Source organism: Paralichthys olivaceus, chromosome 21, assembly GCF_024713975.1.
Source record: "Paralichthys olivaceus isolate ysfri-2021 chromosome 21, ASM2471397v2, whole genome shotgun sequence".
Taxonomy (NCBI): Eukaryota; Metazoa; Chordata; class Actinopteri; order Pleuronectiformes; family Paralichthyidae; genus Paralichthys; species Paralichthys olivaceus.
Genome location: NC_091113.1, coordinates 8,888,796 through 8,911,711, shown reverse-complemented (window position 1 = coordinate 8,911,711; position 22,916 = coordinate 8,888,796). Strand labels below are relative to the sequence as shown.

The following is a 22,916-nucleotide window of genomic DNA, read 5'->3' as shown; positions in this document are numbered from 1 at the left end:
CTGCTTCTACATCGTCGTCGTCGTCTTCTACTATTTCTTCTTCTACAGTTTCTTTCCTCCACTCCCTACTATACATTCAACTGTGTTTTCTATCTACATGGAAACTGTGGCTGTTGACGGAACACTTTAGTTTTGTTTGCACCCATGGTTTTATTTTATTTATTTATAGAGAACACTGGTTGCAAATACAAACCTGAACACATATATCACGTAACAAAGTTAACAGTGGTGTTCATACAGTATTAGGGGAACAGGAAACACTAACAACAGTAGAGCAAAAGTCAAATAAAAGTTACAAACAGGTAACCTGAGGGCCCTTATTCAATCCCTATAAACAAGTCCAGCCATTTAAAAAGCTCCAGGACATGTTTGTGTGTCATAGTTGTTTTTTCCCCAAATGTCTTTAGTTTATTCTTCCATCCGTTCAAGACTGTGGATAAAAGAGTCAGAGATGATTAAGGTAAATCTGTGGGTTTATCTATGGTGTGACGGTTTATCTATAGGGGTGAGTGTATATCTATAGGGGTGAGGGTTTATCTATGGGGTGAGTGTATATCTATAGGGGTGAGTGTATATCTATAGAGGTGAGGGTTTATCTATAGGGGTGAGTGTTTAACTATAGAGGTGACGGTTTATCTATAGGGGTGAGGGTTTGTCTATGGTGTGACGGTTTATCTATAGGGGTGAGTGTATATCTATAGGGGTGAGGGTTTATCTATGGGGTGAGTGTATATCTATAGGGGTGAGTGTATATCTATAGAGGTGAGGGTTTATCTATAGGGGTGAGTGTTTAACTATAGAGGTGACGGTTTATCTATAGGGGTGAGGGTTTGTCTATGGGGTGAGGGTTTATCTATATGGGTGAGAGTTTATCTATAGGGGTGAGGGTTTATCTATATGGGTGAGGGTTTATCTATAGGGGTGAGGGTTTATCCATGATTCAACTGTCCACCACATGAATTTTGAACGGGCAAGGGGACGGCCACCTCATGTACTACGTCATTTTCCGTCGACGGCTGCAGCAGGAAGACCCTTTCACTGGAGCTCTTGTAACATCGAACCCGCGGACGAAAGATCTTCACGTCCTTCAGCAGTAAAATGTACTACAAGTTCAGCGGTTTCACCCAGAAACTGACGGGATCCCCTCCCACGGCCGCCTACAGCCCCCAGGTAAGACCGGGAAGACGAGACTGAACGAGCCGGTAACCGCAAAGCGATGACCTTCATATCACCGTGTTGGATTATTTTCCTTCGAGTTCCCACCAGGCTTTAAAATGAACTTGAAGACATTTCAAGGTCCTTCAAAAGAAGTTAAATTGATAATTTAGCATCTTGACAACCACATGTGGTGAAAAAGTAATGGGTATTTACATTGTTCTGTAGCATATTACATGGTACTGTGAGTTAACTTCCTCTCAACTTCATTTTAATTAATTCAGCCATTTTGTTCTGTGAGTGTGCCATATAAAGTCACCTGTAGATTTTATGAAGCAATGTAGCGTTTTATTACTTATGAAAAACCACAAAGATGGAGGCTGTGGCCTTTTCTTGTCTCGTCCTTTCTTTCCATGTAAGATTGTAAACTCCCCATCCTCCATCACTGCCTCAACAGAAAGCCTTTATTTAACCTTTATCCTGAGAGATGACTTCCTACATGTGAATGTGGCCTTTTTGTGACCTAACAGCCAATTTTCGAAATTCAATGGCCTGTCAGAGCTTCAGCCAGATGTGACCTTTATTATCTCTCTCCTGTTCTTTACGCTGCTTGTTATTTTATGGCAGTGGTTCAAGCCGCCTTCAAGCCCTTCTGTTTTGTAGGAAGACAATTGAAACTCATCAAATTGTCGAATGAGTTTATCGGCCAGTTCAACCTAGAGGTGCCGTGTATTTATACAGCTGCAACCAACACCTGTTTCTCTGTCTTTATTCTGGTTATTTTCTCATTAAGTGTAGTTAATTAATAACATCCATCCCATCTCTTCCAAGTCCAAGACGGTTAAATAAATAGATCAATTGTTGCAGCTCATGCTTTTTAATCTACTAGTGCTGGGTGATAAACCAATAACAACAATCATCACAGTGTTATTTTCATATATAACAACATTTCAGTGTATTGATATATTGCATATCGATTGTACAAGCACAGTAAGGAGATTTAACACAAAAGTAATAAACCTTAGATTTGAAAATGTTTTGCTGTTTGTCAAGAGATTGATTTTAAAACCACAACCCTCCCCCAGGAGCAACAATCACAAAATGATAATAAGACATTTATCATGATAATTATCCATTTTGACTTTGATGCTACATTTAGTTTTGTCTTGATTAGCCATGATGGCCATATCACTCAGCAACTCTTTATATTTTTTTCTCCACAGTGATGGAAAACTGTCTTTTACTCCCCTACATTTATTTAACAACTTGATTTACTTTTCAGATTAAGGTTTTACACACAAACGAGAGCAAACTTGCTGTTGAGATTGAACTATACTACAGTAAATAATTTCACAGTTCAGTTCAAAATTTGTTTTATTTATACTGAAAACTATCATCAGATCAAGACAGTTGGGTTACACGAAGCAGTGTTCTTTGTTAACCTGCTATATATTGCTCCTGAAGGTGTGGAAACCTGGTTAAAAATAGATCAGGTGCCATATGAGTCAACTCATATAGTCTCTGATCAGTTGATAATAACACAGCAACGGGGTGAGATAGATAATGTGATGCACTTAAATGCAACCCCTTTGCAGCTCATCATTGGAAAAATATTTTCCAATTGTATGCAGCCACGACAAGTTATGTGTTTATTGATCTATATTGTTTACAATGCTCTGTAAAGTTTTCACTCTGAGCCATCCTTTGAGCTCCTCACAGATATTGTGAGTCTGTAGACTCAGGCTACATCGACATTTTCATGTTTAAGCTAAAATTATGTCCATCAACACAAGCATTTTAGCTCTGTCTCCGTAAAGTTTTCAAACTTATCCATTTTAGGTGATTAAGGCTTACTATATAAATAAACTAGCCCTACTTTAACCCGAGATCTGTTCTCTTGTTGACAATTTGAGTAAAACACTTACATGGCACATGCAGGCAGAAAAAAACGTGTAATATTTACAAAATACTCTGAAGAACTGTCCTTACAGAAATTATAGAGGTAACTGAAATTGAAAAATGACTTTGTTACATTTCACCATGGATTGGTGGCGTTTGTATCACAGTTTAAGTCTCACTTTAATAATTGTAACACCCCTTTGATAATCAGGATTCTGCAGTTCAGAGCTGTAATAATATTCATATTAAGCCATCCTGTTATTAGGTGTCGTGGTTGTTAAATCTGACCTTAACTTAAGATGTTAAATAGATTCACAACCCCCCTCCCCCCAATAAATAAATAAATAAACACAGGTAGATTGATGCCCAGTGATGGATATCCAAGCATTATAAACTGAGTGGTGAGATTTCATAGCTGTCTTAAATCTAACTGCACTTTAGCCCTCCTTGACCAGCCACAAATTTAAAATGGTGCACTTTTAGTTCAGTCCTTTCTGAAATGGCATATAAAAATAATCTGCTGCCAGTGCTTCTGTGTTTTCAAATGTCAGATTTAATTTCCCTCCTCCCACAGGAGCTTCCTCCACACAGTCTAACAAGCATAATGGGTCTCCTAGCAATTTTAAAAATGATTGGTGGGTGAGAGGCTTACTCCAAGCCCAAGAATATGAAGGTGTCACACTTCTACTTAATTAAGACCACGGTGTACCCCCGAAAATACTCTCAGTATTTACTGTCTGAATAGTAGAAAAGCAGTATGTTATTAAATTATAATTCACGACAATCGTGCAGATAAATAGCTAAGGAACATGTCTATATCACAGCGGCTGAAAAGTAATTAGGGCTGCATGATTCTGTCTTTTACTTAAACTTTCCTCCACTTTTCTCTCACCAAGGATCCACTGCTGGTTTTCTGCTACTCTGCATTGTGTAGGGTATTGTCACCTTTAAAATTGAGGGAGAAAAGTGAAGATAACGTAGCATTACTTTTATTTGGTAGAATTAAGGAACACTTGTTTGAATGCAGCTGATGTTGCAGAGTCGTTTTCTCGTGCTTTTTTCCTTTCCTCAATGCAAGATTTTGTCTTAAAATCTACAGGTATGAAATGTGTAAGAAAGATCTAGCTACGTTCGCATGATGCTGTGTTGAAGTGCTACTTGATAATCTAAATGGGCACTTGAATTGTCTCACAGAGACATAATTTTAATGACGAGCTCAACCAAGTGCTTGTGTAATCACTTGTACTTATGCAGCAGATTTGAGACCTTTCCTACAGACACTAAATGGGCTTTAAGATTTAGCCAATGCACAGCAGATCAATATAAAGACAATAAAAAAAAAAATCCTTTTGATTATTATGAGAACGTTAGCATCTACATTTCCGATACCTTCCACAGAGTTCCACAAGTTTGACACTTCTACAGATGTGAGGTCTCATTGGCATGTCTCTTGGGATGTCTTGTCTTGTCTCTTGGGATAACATGCTCGGGACCTCACAGTTATTTGGGTATTGAACAAAAATATTTGAAACACTGAAAAGTGCTTGGCATTCCCAATTGCAATCAACTTGATGTGACATCCATAAAGGTCTTGACTTTCACTGCTTTGCTGGCTAGGGGGCCTTCTTATTCTTAAATGGAAGCATGGAGGCAGTAAACTCTATCAAGCTTGAGAAAATAAGTCTAAAGTCCCATTCAGAGACCACGTCCTCAAATGGAGGCTCACAGTAGACTGTACAGCCCGAAACGAAATGAGTTGGTCTGGTCAATGAAGAATTTCCGTGATTTGCCTCAGCAGTTTTTCCTGCCTTTACCACTGTCGCCTAGCAACAGAGCTGCAGTTGGACACGAAGAGAGCGTATTAATTTCCAATGGTTTTTCAACATGTGTACTGTTAGCTGTTGGATTGAGATGAAGCCTGATATTTGCATTTTAAAGTCTTATAATTGGATGTTTTGGTCTTGTCATCTGCCGGTGCCTTTATCTCTTTAGAAAATCTGTTTATCACCAAAGCACAATGAATCCTGGGAAGAAATTTTAGAGCCTTTGCTCGGCGATAATAGGATGCAATTGAATTAGCCTCAGAAATGGGACAGCCTAGTGACGCTGCTGTGATGCAGTAAACCTTCAAATGTAGCCTCCGAAGGATGCAGACTATAACTTTAGTCAGAACTGAGACTATTAGTTGAACGACAGAAAAATATATTCTCATCATTGTTTCTATCTTTTTTCCATTAGCGATAACAAACATTATTGATATACTATGACAGCTACTTGGGAAAAACAAGACATTTGAAGACAATTTCATAAATCTATATAACCATGATTATGCATTTTTTGTGCAGGGGCTTAAACCAGGTGTGCCAGCGGAGTCCCCAACCATGATATTCGCCACACCCACCAAGGTGGTATCAGAGGCCGGGTCCACGGTTGAGTACTTGGGAGCCAGCAAGGTTCATGAGTTCCAGAGGTTATTCCAGGTAATGAAATACACAGACCAGAAAAAAGCTGAGACATGCACAAGATTCACAGTGAATCAGTTTTTGTTAATTTAAAAAAGTCCCTAGAAGGGGTAGGGTGTGTTTGGGGTTTAACTTTATGATTCAAAGCCATGAAAACTCATCAGCATTAGGCAATGAATGATATTCATTTCACCCTGTCTTTAATGGCCGTCTGCTTCCCTCTCCTCTCTATTCATCACACAACAGGCACCGAGGGAAATAATAAGAGATTCAGAAGTTGGGCAGAGCGATCACTCAGACAAATTGAAATCAGTGTATTGACTGCTGCAGTTTTATAACTTTTTTAAAAGTATTTATAGTAAAGGAAGAAGTCAGAGCTTCCACAATACACACCAGAGAAAACTAATTAATTCCATATTTCAGTTTTTCCAGACAGCATCTCGGGACATAAATCATTTGTTGGTGGTCCTGTGTCTTGACTGGATCGTCAAGCATGTGCATTCTCTTGCCGAAAAGATAAAAAAATAATTTTCATTTGTAGTTATGTCTGTCGTCACCAGCATTTTAAAAATAAATTCGAAAATATTGTGTCTGCAGAAGGTCTAAAACCATCAGGTCTTGGTCTGAAACTGGGTGTAACTAAGCTGTAAAAAAATGTTGATGCCTATCTGAAAACATGTAGTAGACTCTGTTCTGTACTCTGTCTCTTAACAACTTCATTAATTTATTCTCCATTTTCTTTTCTCCCTCAATCCTCCCCTGCTTTCCCGTCTGCTGCCCTGCTCGTCTCCCAGTCGCAAGAAAGTGTTCCCATTCATCTGAAGCGCGGACTTCCTGACAGGCTGCTGTACCGCACCACCATGGCTCTCACCGTAGGAGGAGCTCTGTACTGTCTGGTGGCTCTTTACATGGCCTCCCAGCCCTCAAATAAATGACCAACTCAAACCCCGGATCGTTGTGTGACATCTCCCAACGAGCCTCTGCTATGATCCACCGACCGGACTTTCCATCTGACCTCGTCATGCCACCTCTTGGGACTTTTAGATGAGAATTTATCACTTTTAAAAGCCACACCAGTGCTAACGATAATAATGTCTGTCTTCTTTGTAAAAAAAAAAAAAAGTCTAAGTTAATACATTTTATGGGGAAATAAAAGTGAAAGATGTTCTGAAGCATGTCTTTTTGTTTGTCTTTAACTTTATACCATCTGTATGAAGTACTGAAATAGCAATGACTGTAGCAGAGGTGTCATTATTGCCAATCAAGCGACACATGCACGGGTCATGTATAAGCATGTTGGAAACTCTATAGGGTTTTGAGCTGCTGCGTCTCTATCGGCTCTTACGGATGCGAGAATAGAAGCAAACATGTAAAGATAGTTTTTTTTCTTGTGCTCACAGCTTTCAAACGGCTTTGCCGTCGTGAAGCAACAAGCATGTGTGTGCAAGAGAGAGCAAGCATGTTGGAGACACCCGTCTGGAACATAGCTGCTGCTCACTTGGCGTAAGTACTGTCTCATACAGTATTTATATGTGTGGGCCTTGGTGTGATGTCAGATGCTCCTCGCTGAGCTTCAGAGGGAGGGAGGCGGTCTCAGAAATGTTGGCAGTCTCACATCAAGCTGCTGAGACACTCGTCATCTCAGTCTGGTTTAGTGGGGGTTTTTTTCTGAGTGGCTTGAAATTGTAGACTGTATATAAAGATGGACGTTTCTCAACTTTAACGTGCACTAAAATATCCTGGAACCCTTTTGATCAAATTTGGAGACCTAGTGCAATAGTGATCTGAATGTGGAACCAAGATATGGGAATCAAACATGCACTCGACCAACGGTGGGTCGGTCTCATCCATCAATTATGACGGTTCACCTTGTTTTTATAGCATCAAATAACTAAATATTACCAAACCTAACAGAAACAAATACTTGGACATACATCAGTGTGGTATGAACTACCTAAAATGACAAAAAAATAAATATTTGACTTGTCCTATGACTTTAAATTTGGCCCACCCACAACTACTGTTCGGCAATTCTCTGTAAGAACCTGTACGAGGGAGAAATGAAACTAACCAAGCACGTCAGGAATTCTGTGCAAACTTGACCTGAGCCTGATGCAGTTAATTTAAGCTGCACTGAGTTTTTCACACAAAAATGTTGAATATTATTACTTTATTGAAAAGGGAACTCCCTTCATGGCTTCCGTAAAAGCTTTCCAAAATCTTGGTGATGGATGAGGCTGAAGTTAGAAACTATAGTGAGTGTGGAGTGAGAAGTGAAAGAGGCTTGAACAAAATTCTCTGCCCAAACTGTTGCCGGTCAAGTTGCATTATGGGTATTGTTTTGACAGGTTTTGAAAATGAAAATGATTTTAATTTAAAGTAGCGGAGCGTGATGCTGAATCAGTGAAGTCTTTATCTGTCACATAACTTTTGTCTCACTTGAGGCTCGATGACACTGTATTTAGTTATGGTTTTGAGTTTAATGCATTTAAAACATGGTTAATCTGCTATTTACATAAACACACTCAATATCACATGGAACATTAACTTCACAATGGATAAAGAAAGGATTCAAATTCAGGAATTTTTCTTTCAAAAGGCTTCTCTGGCTCTCAAAAACACTTGAAAACAAGAGGTGTTAAAGTGAATTTATTTGAATGGATATCCACAAGAGTATAAAATATAGCACCTTCATTTGTTGGTATGAGTCAGACCTGGACCTCCCTTTGTCACAGCATCAATACTTCACACACAGAGCAAATCCTCATGATGGATAATTAATGGTAGCATTGGAAATAAATAATTTCACATTCTGAAGGAAATATTGCAGATTTTTGTGCAATCTGGGAAAATGAATACTAATCTCAAGGAGGAGACTTCTGTTAAGAAATAAGCAAAATGTATTGCCTTCATTAGATCTGAATGTGATGAGTGGACACTGGATATGGAGGCTATAGAGATTGTTGGGGAAGAGGAGGGTTGCAGCAAATCACTGAAATGACAGAGAGAGAGGGTGATTATGGACTTTATGTTCATACAACTGAATAGTATTTTCAGTGTCAAACTAAGACTCTGTATTTTAGTCTAACACGCATGGTTTCCAGCCAAAGCTGAATTTACTTGTGGCCCTTGTCTCACAGGTCATGTAAGTTATATGAATTTAAAAACTTCAACAGGAGATTGATGATCAAGTCGAGTCAGGGACCTTTCGTTACATTTTCTCATTAATTGCAGGTAAAAATTTGATCCATCTGTACCTGACAAAGAGTCAATCTGCTCTCTCCAGTTTATTAAAATGGACATTTTATGAAGTTGTTAAAGGTTTTTCTACAACATTGCAGAAGATTCCAGACAAATGCATCCAAATTTGACCAAAAGTCAGAAATCAGCTAGATTTAATGCAAATAAATTCATGTTTTCATCCAACTGCTGTGATATGAATATTAGTTAGTTTGGCTCATCGAGATAATAATAGTTTTTAATTTTGTAAATGCATATATATTTATAAGAAATAAGGAGAAAGCAAATTTCAAATAAAGAAAATGTCATTAGGTAGAAATAGGACAGTGTGGCTGTGGTTTGCCTGCCTCCTCCAAACCGAGGTGAAGAACAAAGAAAAGCACAGACCGGAAATTGTTTTCATCAATCTAATTGAGATAAAATATTCTCAGGGCCATCATGTTGTTATTCCTTTGCATGTTGCAGTTCTTGGACTCACCGTCTGGATATGAAATATATAGATGTTTGTTTTTAAGACTTCACATTGGAAACCAGTGGTTAAACACCTGACAAATTATCTTCTGAAAGCCAAAGTGATATCCGTGCAAATAAGAGTGTGAAACCTGTTTTTGAAGTGTTCACTTAATTCAGGAATGGATCACCTGCTCAGTATCAGTCTTTTTCAATTACTTTTCTGAGCGGCCTCCCACTGTGGCTTTTCTTAGAAGAAAAACGAATCATGATGTGCACATATTAAACTTTCAAGAGAGGCACCTAATCTAATACCTTGTTTATGTAGTAATAAACCCTGTACCAGCTTTTCATTCAAGAATCCTTTAGCATCACCTTAATTTTACCTCTCTGTCTCGCCCCATCCCTCTTGCATCACGACGGCCCACTTGAGCAACAATGGATCCTTTTGTCGTCGCTCTTCTTCCCCCGACAAAGGAGACATGAGAACTCAGCAATAACATGTTTACCACTTAATGGCAACTGTTAATGAGGCACACACCTGGGGGAGCGTGAACACAGGAAACTGGGGCATAGGGAGACAAAAACATAGGAAGTGAGTGGGGTGTGAGGAACAGGGGGAGGGTGAGAGTGTGAGATGGTTATTCATGGACAGACGTGTGACTTAGTGGAAGAAAAACTGAAAATTTAATCCTTTTTTTTTGCAGCAAGGAATCCCTTCCTTGTAATGTAAGTCCTGTGACACCTTCTCCCCCACTCTAATCCTGGCTTGAAACAGATCATTGTAAAACCAGTACATTCAGAATTCTGGGATTATTATGTTTGAATATATATTATTAAGATGACATGTTTTAAAGTAGAAAAATGACACAACCCTGGTGGAAATAGGTGAAGTTCAGATTTTCTGTCTGCAAAAATAGTAAAAGCTATTTTACTCCAGGCTTAATATTTTCACTTGTTTTACACTGTGATGTACATATTTCCTATTTCTCCTTTAGTTCAAAGTTAAGGCCATTTGGGAGAACATGAGAAAAAATTCTGTAAAAGTTAGAAAAGTCAAATTCATTGGTACATTGTGAACAGTTTGTTTTCAGAGATTGAAACTAAATCTAGTTCCATAGAGTTCATATAAAGATGGACATCACGTCCCCACTTCCTTCCACTATCCAGAAAAGAAGCCAAAATATTTTAGATACGAACGCTGCCATCTTGCACATTTCGTCTCACTCTGGTTTTATAACATTAAATAACAAATGAAAGCCCAACTTACACTGAAAATGAGGCATACGAAAATGATAGAGCCCATCTTTAAGAATCTTCATCTTTGAAACATTACTATTTGTTGCGTACTGTGACTATCTATTACAGTGGCCAGTGTCCCATCCACACAGAGTCATGGTCAACTTCTGCCATATGTACGAGATATAGACGGGATTGAAACGTTCCTTTAGACCTCTGGTGTAAACATACAAGGACACAAGCAACACAATAGACAATGGGTGACAGTGTTGGTAAAAGTTAATAGGAATGAAAATTGATTCCTTACGTGTGGCATGTATTTCTTCAACAAATGTGAAAACAAAGGGTTGGAGGCACATTAATGACATTGATTTCTATGTGTGAGCTTTTCTTTTGTTCTGTGTCACAATAGTCATACTATTTCACACAATTGCCTCGTTTCTTGCTTCTCTTTCTGTTTTATTTGTTACAAAACCTTTTTAGTTTCCTCATCTTAGTCCTTTGTTTTGGTGGGATGAGGTTAGAGTCTAAATGCCATATTTCAAATTTAAAACGAGGGCTCTAGATGAAAACTCATTTATTCGGTGTCAGATTCTGGCTGCTACAGGCAAAACTAAATCTATTACAATGCTTTGTCGGTGTGGTTTGTTTACCATGAAGCACAGAGATTAAATACACAGCTCTTCATCTTGTTTTGTTTTATTCTCTTGTCTTCTCGCTGGGGTAGTCGTTCTACTGCATGTGCTGACGTGATAGAATACAGTGTACCATGCTGCAGCTGAAAACATGAATCCTGTATTCAATTTGCAGGCTGCCAAACCAAAGTAACCTAAAGGAGGCTAAAAGGCTGCACACAACTGCAGCGTTTCAGTCTTAATTCACTGTTCTCCACAGCCACAGCAATTTTTTCACATGGTACAGATAATGGGTGACGCCATCGACCGCAGAGTGGGCCTCTTAATTGAGTGTATATCTACGTCTGTTTGTCCCTCCTCGTAGGAACAATGCAGAAACATGACAGCTCTGCAAATAGCAAATACAAAATGCTCTTATAACCGCCTTGCAGGAAAGACTGAGGGGGGTGGGCAGAGAGGAGGGGAGGGGGAGTGACAAATCACCTTGGCTTACAATGGCCCTGCCACAAGAGCACAGCCTGAGAACAAATAATGAATAAATAAAGTTCTCTGAGATTGAATGAGGGGAACCATTCGTGAGGCAGGAGCTTTTGTGTGTGAACAAATGGCCACTGTGCTCGTCTCGCAGATTAAACGACCCCAAGTGGGCCCGGGCACGAACAAAGCATCGAAAAACCACATGGCGAGGACAAAAGGAGACACTCGAGAATCACCAGGCGTGGCGCGTACGTGCACCATATGAATCATCACGCCTCGGCTAAAAATACGCACTCAAATTTCACAAGAGGCCTCAAGTGAAATCAGGGTGTGATTTGAGCTGGGATCAGGGTGAAATCGACTCACAGCCCTTCGCTCAGTGAGGGTCGCTGCTCGCCACTTACTCCACTCTCAACATGTAATAACCAATCGGAAATAAAAAAAAGGGGTCATGGAGAGCCTTAGGTAAGGTGAGTTTGAGGCGTGAGGGGTGTGCTGATTGGTGTTATAAGTGCAAGCTACTTTAAGGGCTTCTCTTTTCTATGTGTTTTCAAAGAAATGGCTTTTTTCCTTCACACTATTTTTCTCTTTCGGTCTCCTTTCCCTGGCAACAACCTTACGTAAGAGTTCAAACACACACTCTGCCCCTTTGCTGTGTGATGAAACTACCTGGCAAATCCCACCAATACCCAACAGAAAATTTCACACATTGCAGAAGGGAAGTATTTGGACAGGTATACAGTTGTCGTGTCTCACAAGTGTCCACGCCGCCCACAAAACAACATCCCTCATTAAAGAAAGATCATTTGAAGAGGAAGGAGGAAAAAGACTTAATCAATATGGCTGCCTAAGGAGGTGAACAAGGTGGAATGAGAATGAGAGAGGGAGGAGGGCTTTGGAATAGAGTCGGAGCAAGATTAATGGCCGTTTAAAAAGGAACAGTATTCATCAGTAGTAAGCTTCAGGTGCAGAACAGTGTGTACGTGTGTGTGTGTGTGTGTGTGTGTGTGTGTGTGTGTGTGTGTGTGTGTGTGTGTGTGTGTGTGGTGTGTGTGTGTGTGTGTGTGCGGTACACTTTGCAGCAAGTTTAAACTTTGTCGAACTTCCATTCATGCCTCCTACATTGATACTGATTACTTTGTATTACTTTGCAAATGAGAGTGAGACTCAATTTCTTCTCTGTCGTGCCGTCAAATAAAACACACACACACTCACACACACAATTCTACAGGCAGTAATTCAACAGCACCACCTACAGGTTTAAGCATGTTTAGATTCAAATCCCTGCAACTGAGGGAATTTCAACTAAGACGCTTCACACTGTGAAAGGATTAACATTTTATTTCTTGTCAAAAATGTTCAGGGGCAGATTCAACCTTCACGAGTACAAATAATCATGTCCCCATGTTGCTAGAAAAACCATCTTTCTCACAGGCCGCAAACAGAGTGAGCGTTCCCAATAAATAAGTAAAAAGTTCAAGGACTTCAGCTGGAACACATAAAACATCCTCGTCGTCACATTTAAACATGTGTCCGTTCTAAATCACTTGCACTTGTACGTGAGCTGTTTGCGGTGATAGTGGATCCACGCAGGGGCAGCGATGAGCCCGGTCAGGAAACCAATCGTGGCGCCCAGACTGCAGGAAACGGGCCAGACCTGCAGGAAGCAGAGGAAGAAGGTGAGTCTGATCGTTCACAGCCATTAATAGTGACCAAATGCTGAATCATCGCTTGACTTATTCTCCAAATATCTGACTCTAATTTGCAATTTCCTCCGGTCATTTTGCAGACAACTTTCGTATTTTTGGTAAAATAATGAAATCCACAATAGAACATTTGAAACCCTTGACAAACTAAATCCAAAAAATGTTCTTGCATGATGCCTAACACAAGGACAAAGATCCCACTGTGTTCATTTTGTTTATGAGAGGATTTCTGACATGAGCTGACCTGCCACGGCCGGTCCCAGTCCAGAGGTATAGGGAACGCTCCCACCCAGGCTCCTACCACCGTGCAGACGACTGTAATCTGTAGACAGGTGTCCCACACTGACAACGCACTGGAGACGGAGACAGAGCAAAGCAAGGTCAGTTACATTCAATTCAGTTACATGAGATAAATACATGAAACATATGACAGAGGGAACAGGGAGAAACGAAAAACAAGATTTAGACGCTTACCCATGGCGACTGAAAACACGGATCCAGGCCTGCACATTGGGCCCAAGGACACAGAGACACCTTAATGTGGTTAGAGAGGTCAGCAGCACAGCGAGGGAGAACGTCTCCAAGGCGGATCTGGAAAACATGAATTAGAGGTTCAGAGCACCAATCAAATCCCTGTTTAAACCCATAGAGTTTTAAACATGCAAACATGTAGAGGTGGCTAAACAAGTGTCCATAGAACAAAAAAATAGACAACAGCAATTATTAAAATGTGTGAATATGTAGTTTGCAAAAAGTAAGTGAACCAAACATTAACAGCTGTAGTGTGGTGCACGAATGTCACCGTGTACTCACTCAATCAGCGGAGCTCCGTAAAGAACCACCACCGCGTGAAAGAACAGGCACGACAGGAAGAAGTAAACACAGGAACGAAACAACCTCGAGAGCTGCAGAGAAGGAGGCGAAGAAAGTTCAACAAAACAAAAGTTAGTCACTTTTACACAAATAAATTATGAATGAAAGACATTTGGCGCAAGCAGTAATTCAAATCTTTCAATATTACTCTTTACCACTAACCCTAACCCTAAAATATGAAGAATTCTCAGCAGAGTTTGGTGTATGTGTTATGGCAGGAGCTCTTTCTGGTTTGGGAAGCAGGGGATCATGGGTGATATCCACCATTCAGTTGTGAATCAGTTCATTAAGTGGGACATTGATTTTGTTTTTTCTCTACTCTAAACTACTTTATTTCTCAGACCGTCGGCTGCAGGGGGCGCTGTCACTCAGTAAAGGTTACATATTGTTGCTTTAAAGGATCACATTATTAATCATGACATTAATGGTTTATTGCAAATGACTGCTACAACTATGTAGAGTTGACTTTTGATTATAGTCCAACTGTAACAGGTGAGTATCAAAAGCATCAAACTAGTTGAAAACGATCACTCGATCTGTTTTAATCGTTCACTCGACTGTCAAAAACAGCGAATATCAACTTTAACCCATCTAATTGATCAATACACGATAATAAATGATCACTTCTACCAGCTCCACACACCCAGCGGTCAGTCAGTCACCTTGTATCCCAGCGTGTGCCTCTTGGTGGGCGGTGAGATACCGAGCAGCCAGAAGACGGCGACATTGACCGCGGTCACCGCAGCGGACACCGAGTAGATCCACAGCAGGTGGGTCCCGTACACCGAGAAGCCCTGCACCAGCACCGCAGGGAGCACGGTGGCCATGAACACCGCGGCGGCGATGATGGCGTGAGCGGACGCCATGGATCTGATTTCATGGTCCCACATGACGGTGACTTTGCCAGTCAGTGATCAGACTACTACAAATATCTACATACAATGTTTTTAAAATGTTCGTTTAGCGGCGGACGCGAGGAGGAAGTTGAGTGCATGGATTAAAGGACGTAACTTCCGTAAACACGGAACAACAGTGACTTCCGCGTAGACTTCAGAATAAGAGTTCAATGTTAGGTTGAAATTCTCTCGAGAAAAATAATTTTGAATAGTTTTGAATTAATTGCATTATTTAGCGAGCTATTAACTAATCTTTTTTTTAAATGAAGGAAAGTTTGTAACCGATTCACTATATGTTTTTTTTAATCAACAGTCCAAAACAGAAAAGCTGTTTAATTCACGATTACATGATTCTAAAAAAAACAGCAACAAATCCACAAAAACAAATTGAATATGAGAAAAAATCTAATCAAAGTATTTGCTGATAAATTCTGTTGATCAACTCATTAATAAAACACAACAGGTTAAAGCTCAAGTGTCTGCCTGCTATGAGATTGTATTGACCTCGTTTAGTCTTTTGGAAAGACAATATGGTTTGGTGTCAATTTGATTATTGAATAAATAGAATTCATGAAGTCCAAGTATGAGACATGTACAAGAATATAATCACCATCAGGGTACTTGTATTTTGAAGAAATAAAATACTAGTCTACAGCAAACAGGAAGTAGTATTTTGTAGCTGACCAATCACAGAAGGCCTGTGACGTTTTACCATGACCCTCTGTGACGGACAGCACAGCCAGCGAATGAAATTTGACGTCGTCATAGTATTGACCAATCAATGTGCTGCGAATCCGAGCGAGGACGAAATGCAGACCGGAAGTTTACAAACAGCCACCAAACAAGCTAATAGTTAGCTAACACTTTGGTTTCATTTGACCGACCGTCGAAAAAACCCTCCGTTATAACGAACAAAGGCAAAAGATGGTTTGTGAAAAGTGTACGTATGAAAACATCGAGATAGTCTCTACCTCAAATCTGAACCTATTTACTGCTGTTGACGAAGGCTTGAGGTTATTCGTTAGCTAACGTTGTGGGACTTCACCTGCTCGTAAACGTTATTCCTTTAATACGTTTGTTTATGTTGTTCAACTGTGTGTGATATTCATCTGTTGTCTGTGTGTTCCCTGTTGTTTCAGGCGAGAAGAAGCTTGGTAAGGTCATCACCCCTGACACCTGGAAGGATGGAGCTCGGAATACAACAGGTGATCTTAAATCCTTCATCTATGTGAAATGACTTGTGAATAACTCTGGTTCGCTGAACTGTGGCGTAAAGCTGTTACATAAAGGGAAAGCCCCTATTGTTATTGTTGTCGTGCATAAGAAAGAAATGTACCTTTATGTACCTTTTCTAAACAGATAGTTTAAAGGTACAGTGTGTGGAATTTTGTGATATCTAGTGTTGAAGTTTCATGTTGCAGCTGAAAAAACAAAACTGTGGTAGCCTTCAGTCATCATAAAAACTCAAAATGTGTTCAGTTTATCCAGTCTGGACTAATGTAAAAAACATGGCAGTCTCCGTAGATAGGACCCCCTCGATGTAAATATAAAGTATTTAAATATAAAGGGCCTTTTCTAGGGTAAAGAAAAACAACAATTCATACAATTTAGATGAAACAAACTAGTGAAAACATCACGAGGATTATTCTACATTAAATTTCTGCCAATAGTTCCCTTTCACCTAAATCTTACACACTGGACCTTTAAGTTTCAGTGTTGTTCATCTTATTACCTAAGGTATACAAATAAAGGACAAAAGGTCATCTTGTACTACATCTTGCTCGACTGACAATGACTTTATGCACACATTCAGTATTCAATGATATCACCGATCAACATCAATATTTGCTTCCTTCAGAACTTCTAATGATGACACAAAAATAAACCCAAGTTTGACCCTCTCTTTTAATTATTATAATTTAGTTGATATTGTTTAATGGGGTTCTTTCTGCTTTCTTCACTCAGAGAGTGGTGGGCGTAAGCTCAATGAAAACAAGATGCTGACTTCTAAGAAGGCCAGGTAAGGCTTGATAAAGACTGACTTTATTCAAACAAAAGTAGGATGAGAGCTGTGCTGCTAACAGGGTGAAAATGTATCTCCCTCTCAGGTTTGATCCTTACAGCAAGGGAGGCTTCACTACCTGCAGGATCTGCAAGAGCTCAGTTCATCAGTCTGGATCACACTACTGCCAGGGCTGTGCGTACAAGAAAGGTATAAACTCACTCTCACTGGACTCCTTACTGAGCTGAAATCCTGATGAGTTTTTTGTTCCACTTGTGTATTTTCCTGTTGAGAGGTTTCTTTTTGTCCTCCTCTAACACAGAATGATAGACTGATGGAGTTGAATAAAAAACAAGATGCTATTGTTCCATATAGTTGTAGAGGCCAGGTTAATGAAGAAAGTGGAGAGGAAACCTTTCTAATATGTTTGGGATTTTTTAGCTTTGGAACGCAATTAGATCTAACTTAGGCTAGTGGAGCAGAGACAAGCTGATTGACTGACACTTTAGAATCTGAAAATATTCTTGTCTTCCCCTCAGGAAAACTGAGCATTAAGGGTTGGTTAAACTTAAAATAACACGTCTTCTTAATTACCCTCTTTATGCAGATATGCAGAGAGTTTTTATTTATATTCACATTATTCAATATTATTTATTTGACTAATCTAAAACACTGGGATGCAATTTGAACTCAATCATGTTTGTAGAAGTAGAATTTGACCATAATGCACTGCACTTGGACCCCAAAACTAACCCCATGTAAATGTTGCTGTTCCTTTGTGTCTGTTGGATATGTAAACACGTTATTGTTGTCATGGCTTGTTTCCACTGCCCCCAAGTGACCAAAACAGATACGGCAGGTTAAACATATTACTAAAAGGGACTTCATTCTTACATACATATAGTTTTTATTTCCATGTCATGATATCAATGCATCTTTCTGGGTATATATTATATACTTCTTTAATCTCTATTTGCTCCCTTTTCTCTCCAGGAATCTGCGCGATGTGCGGAAAAAAGGTTTTGGACACCAAGAACTACAAACAGACGTCTGTGTGACAGCGTGCTGAGAAGAGAAGTGTTCTACAAGTGAACAACGGATGTGAGGATGAGATGGAGGTGTTTGTCATCTTGATTCATTTTCATTATTTTTCCATAGATCCCTGTCATAAATCTTTACTGTTATTCTCCCCACCTCAGTGAAAGAGAATCATTTGGATTTTGTATCCTCTTATTGTATAATACTCAATCAAGCTACTGGAACTAATTCAGTGGCCATACACAGGGTAGCCCTGTCTTCTCCAAACACATCACCATTTATTACCTGTTTCTTGAGCCACGGCTTCTTATTTGTTTTTTTGTGTATTTTAAGTGAAATAATTTTTTTTTTTTTTAACAATTCATTTTTTATGTAATTTGTTCTGTGTTGCACTTTTTTGAGTGAATTAAAGCATTCAGTATGAGGACGTCATCTGTCAGGGATATTTTGTATCTTTGCCTGAAGCAATCAAGGGATTAATTTTAGCCTCTTACGCACAACATATCCATATCTGTCCTGTACGCTTGTAATAATCAGTTTATTCTGACATAATCACATTTAGAAACTGCATGCTGCACTATCAGGTGTGACCCCCCTCCTACTCTCCACATCTGTCAGAGGTTATAGTTCATAGGCTGTCTTATGACAAGCCCCGCATTTGACATTTAAAGGCCCTGCTCACCCTCAGGCCTTCAACCATGTGTGTACACACTTGTTTTTATAGTCTATATTATATTGATTCATGCTGTTGTTCCACAGCACAAAAAAGCAACAGGCTTCAGCTAGTTTAGCTTATTGAAAGTAACGTTTGGATCTAATAAATGTACTTAACGAAAAAAGCTGTTGTGATCTAAAATAAAATAGCTCCTTTGTTCACAATTGACTATAACTATATCTGGTTATATAAAGTATTTCTAGAATATAACTCTATTACCCGCACCAAGGAGGTTGTCTTTTCATCTTTGTTTGTTTAATAGCAGGATTACACACAAACAAATCAAATTATTCCCATGAAATTTTACTGAGTATTGGAAGATGAGCCCATTAAATCTTGAATCAGATCCAGATCAGGCATTTTTTTTACATTTTCATAGATTTCTCCGATAATTGTGCATGGTTGTTGATGAAAGACATCTAGTGATCGGCGGAATTTGAATGTGGTTTTATGGGAGATTATTGGGCCTTTATTGTTTATTAGTTAGCAGGATTCTGCAAAAACTGCTGCAAAGCTTTGCATAAAATTGTGTGAAGGGGTGGAACATGACCCAAGGTAGATCATTAGTTTTAATTCAGATAAAACTCATGCAGTCCGAGGATGAGACATGTACCAGAATATAATCACCATCAGGGTTTTTTGACTTCCTTTAATTTTGTGTGTAAAAAAATCATGTTTAATAGACTTATATTTATGAGTGTGGAAGTTTGTGCAGCCCGATTTAATTTTAGGGGACTGTTGGGCCTTGGTGGAGATATGTGCTCTACTGAGCGCTATTCTTGTTAGCAATTGTTTATGGTAAAATGCCAGATGAGGTGGTGAACATGGTTTAACGTTAGCTTGTTAGCATTGAACTCAAATCCTATGTGCAGCCCATAATAACCATTAGCATGTAACTGTAGAATCTTAATCTTGTTGAAGTTCACACACTTGATGCTCAAAATCGGCAGGGGAACAATTTTCATGATGATGTTTCTATCATTTTATTACAGCAAAGAATCTTCCAAATCCCTGCTACAGTCGTCATGAATAACAGCAAAATTTACTCAGTACATCATTTAATCACTCGGATTACAGATGTCTAAAAGAAATTGTCATAAATTACAAAGACTTCATAATTTTGTGAAGAATGGACACAGATTGTTAAATATTCAAATATTTGGTTGATTTTAAATACAATAATAAAGAATGGAAATGTATCTCTTTGCAAAAGCACCAAAGAATTTCCCATCTGGAAATAAAAATATGAAGTATTGTCACATTACAACATTTCACTCAAGAGTTATAAAAACAATTGCCATGTAAGACTCAAATATCTAGCAAAGGCACCAAGACTGCAGAACTTCATTTACTGTTCACAGTGATTTTCAAATTGTAAATTTCCGCAGTTGGAAGTGAAATCATTCAGGCTTTAGTGTTGAGTGGTTGAGATCCAGAGTTAGCTCGAATCCTGCATCGAAAAAGCAGCGCTACGTTTCCTGCTTTTGGTTTTGGTCATTTTATCAAAATAGAGTCAGATGCGGATTCGGTGTCGCTCCGGAGGTTTTTCCGTGTGATGCTATCTACCAGGGCGTGAGAGTCAGTGGTGTGTGACATCTGTTAGGTCTGCTGTGAAAGGGTCAAGAACTCTTCCCGGGTTTTGGGGTCGTCGAGGTAAACTCCCAGCATGGTGCTCGTCACTGTGCGGCTGTTCATCTTCTGGACGCCTCGCATGACCATACACATGTGCCTGTTAAAAACACACACATGCACACATGGCTCAGGTTAGGGTTAGGGTTCAGGTAAGAACTCCTAAATGTTGCTGCTGATCCAGATCAGACATCGATGGGGTTTTAATAGGGGCAATGTGTGTGTGTGTGTGTGTGTGTGTGTGTGTATAAGTACTTACGATGCTTCAATAACCACAGCTACGCCTTTTGGCTGCAGAGCCTCAGATATTCCCATGGCTATCTGCTTGGTCAAACGCTCTTGAACTGAAAGAAACAAAATAAAAGGACTCGTGTTAATATGATGATACCAGATTACTCTCAAATTATACAGTAGAGAGAGAAGTGCTTCTGTCAAATGCTGAGACTATTGAAGTATAGCACAATTTCTTTCATTGCTTACCCTGAAGCCTGCGACTAAAGATCTCCACAATCCTGCAGAAATCAAAGCAAAGACAAGATTGATTGCACATTAGGTGAAATAAATATGAAGCTGTTGATTAACTCTGGCATCAGTCCCTGACCCCTTCATCTATGAAAGTTTCATCTGATTGAATTGTCTGAATCTGTCGAGCGAGATTCAACAGTTTATCCAGAACAAACAGTGTCTCTGTTACTGTTATTCTGGGTTTGTGTGTTCAGAGAGGTGCGATATTTTAGGGAAGACAGAGATGGAGACAGGCTGTGATAATAACGGGTGATTCCCACAGGTCTGCAGCGATTTTCTCATGGCTCGAGAGAGGAGAGTTTAGACTTGTGTCTGTGAGTGTGCTCGGTGAGGGGACTAGATTACGGCCAGTGGGCTTAGACCCTAAGCCTCCAGGTCAATGCATTGAGATAACAGAAGAACGCAGCCACTTGGCACTAACACCAGAATCAAATGTGTGTGTGTGTGTGTGTGTGTGTGTGTTGTGCTGTGTTACCTTGCCAGTTTGCTCAGTCCCACCACTTTTTTGTTGGGGATATACCCAATGTGAACCTGGAGGGAAATACAGCAAGAGTTACACACAGACTAACTCAGACACACACTACACAGCACAGATACACAGACAGACACACACTACAAACTTACACGCAGAAACAGAGTACACAGATGTACAGACAGTACACAGACCTACACACACTGCACAGATGCATAGACACACACTCTACTTACACAGTCGCACAGACTTAGAGACATACACACACTCCACATACTTACACACACTGCCCAGGTGCACACACTTACCTTTCCGAAGAAGGGCACCAGGTGATGCTCACACAGTGAAAACACGTCTATGTCCTTCACTATCACCATCTCATCGTGGTCTTCATCGAATATGGCGTTATTCAAGATGTCTGGGGAAACAAATACACAAATATTTACTCATGTTGGGCTTCAGCTTCAGTTTAAAACCTCATAGTCTAATATTGACATTCTCAATAGTTAAGATGATTGCTGATTGGTTGCTCATCATTAGTTGCTGACCATCTAATGAATTAATCAACTAATTGTTTCGGCTCTGAACTCAGCAGCAGATTGAAGAATCTAATTACAGACAGTAGCTCTGACAAACATGCAGCTCACCCAATAAACATTTACACCCCAGTACAAAGTCAATGCAGCATCATTACTTGAAACTACAGTCTTTAAAAGTGGACTTAATTAAAACCCTAACTTATCTCCATTCGTTGAAGTTTTTAAAACCAGATTGACGAGGTTTTTTAATTATATATTTATTTTAATCATTTTACGCAGTACCATATAGGTTTCAGTTTTACCACTTTTGAATCACTTTTGTTTTGCTTGAAAACTGTTTAAAACTGCTCCTGACTTGAATTCTCTCGATCTTCTCTCTGTGTTTGAGGATCCCTCTCTGTGCTGTAATTCTCTCCCACAGTGGGTTTTATTTCGTCTTGTTATTAGTGATCGTTTCACATCATAATGAACATGGGAAAGTGCTCTCACCGTCGATGGTCTCATGGTAGCCCTTGGTGAGGAACTGCATGGCCTTGGCGGCGCGCAGCGGCGTGCGCAGCAGCCCCTGACGGTCCGTGTCCTCGCCGAGCTCCTGCAGGATGCTGGTGTAGGCGGCCTCCAGCGCCGGTAACCGGGACTTGTCCTCGGAGTCCTTGCGGGACGTCTCGTGCTTGCAGAGCACGATGGAGGACTTCATGCGCTCCATGGCATCGATGACGTTGCCGTTGCAGTGTCCGTTCATTGTAGCGCTTGGATGAGAAGTGGAGGATGGAGGAATGAGTGCAGGTTCCCCTGGGGTTGAGTGATCCCGTCTCCGGTGCTCCCTGTCTTTATAAAGCCTCAAACCGGCTGAGGCGTGCGCATCCGTTTCCCATTTGCCAGAGTGCCACCTACGTCAAGAGCCCGGGTTTCGTCAGCGGAGTTAAATGTCAACACGGAGCACCTCCACCGAAACCAGGCGCAC

The 22,916-nt window shown here is 40.0% G+C and overlaps 4 protein-coding genes across 4 annotated transcripts; 2 read left to right on the top strand and 2 right to left on the bottom strand.

Annotated features, from left to right (window-relative positions):
- The first annotated feature begins 1,003 nt into the window (after positions 1-1,003).
- On the top strand, positions 1,004-6,688 carry cox7a2l (cytochrome c oxidase subunit 7A2 like). The gene is made up of 3 exons (XM_020108812.2): positions 1,004-1,170; positions 5,400-5,534; positions 6,311-6,688. The coding sequence occupies exons 1-3, from the start codon at positions 1,099-1,101 to the stop codon at positions 6,449-6,451; spliced, it is 348 nt and encodes a 115-aa protein (XP_019964371.1). The 5' UTR covers positions 1,004-1,098; the 3' UTR covers positions 6,452-6,688.
- A 6,195-nt stretch (positions 6,689-12,883) lies between these two features.
- pigf (phosphatidylinositol glycan anchor biosynthesis, class F) lies at positions 12,884-15,174 on the bottom strand. The gene is made up of 5 exons (XM_020108813.2): positions 14,799-15,174; positions 14,077-14,168; positions 13,738-13,854; positions 13,508-13,616; positions 12,884-13,214 (listed from the first exon to the last, which is right to left on the bottom strand). Exons 1-5 carry the CDS (start codon positions 15,024-15,026, stop codon positions 13,101-13,103), a joined length of 660 nt encoding a protein of 219 aa, XP_019964372.1. The 5' UTR covers positions 15,027-15,174; the 3' UTR covers positions 12,884-13,100.
- A 638-nt stretch (positions 15,175-15,812) lies between these two features.
- On the top strand, positions 15,813-18,499 carry cript (cysteine-rich PDZ-binding protein). The gene is made up of 5 exons (XM_020108811.2): positions 15,813-15,972; positions 16,172-16,237; positions 16,998-17,052; positions 17,141-17,244; positions 18,028-18,499. The coding sequence occupies exons 1-5, from the start codon at positions 15,957-15,959 to the stop codon at positions 18,090-18,092; spliced, it is 306 nt and encodes a 101-aa protein (XP_019964370.1). The 5' UTR covers positions 15,813-15,956; the 3' UTR covers positions 18,093-18,499.
- Positions 18,500-19,754: 1,255 nt separating this feature from the next.
- gch2 (GTP cyclohydrolase 2) lies at positions 19,755-22,779 on the bottom strand. The gene is made up of 6 exons (XM_020108810.2): positions 22,442-22,779; positions 21,722-21,831; positions 21,417-21,472; positions 20,897-20,928; positions 20,676-20,760; positions 19,755-20,516 (listed from the first exon to the last, which is right to left on the bottom strand). The coding sequence occupies exons 1-6, from the start codon at positions 22,692-22,694 to the stop codon at positions 20,387-20,389; spliced, it is 666 nt and encodes a 221-aa protein (XP_019964369.1). The 5' UTR covers positions 22,695-22,779; the 3' UTR covers positions 19,755-20,386.
- Between the last annotated feature and the right edge of the window lie 137 nt (positions 22,780-22,916).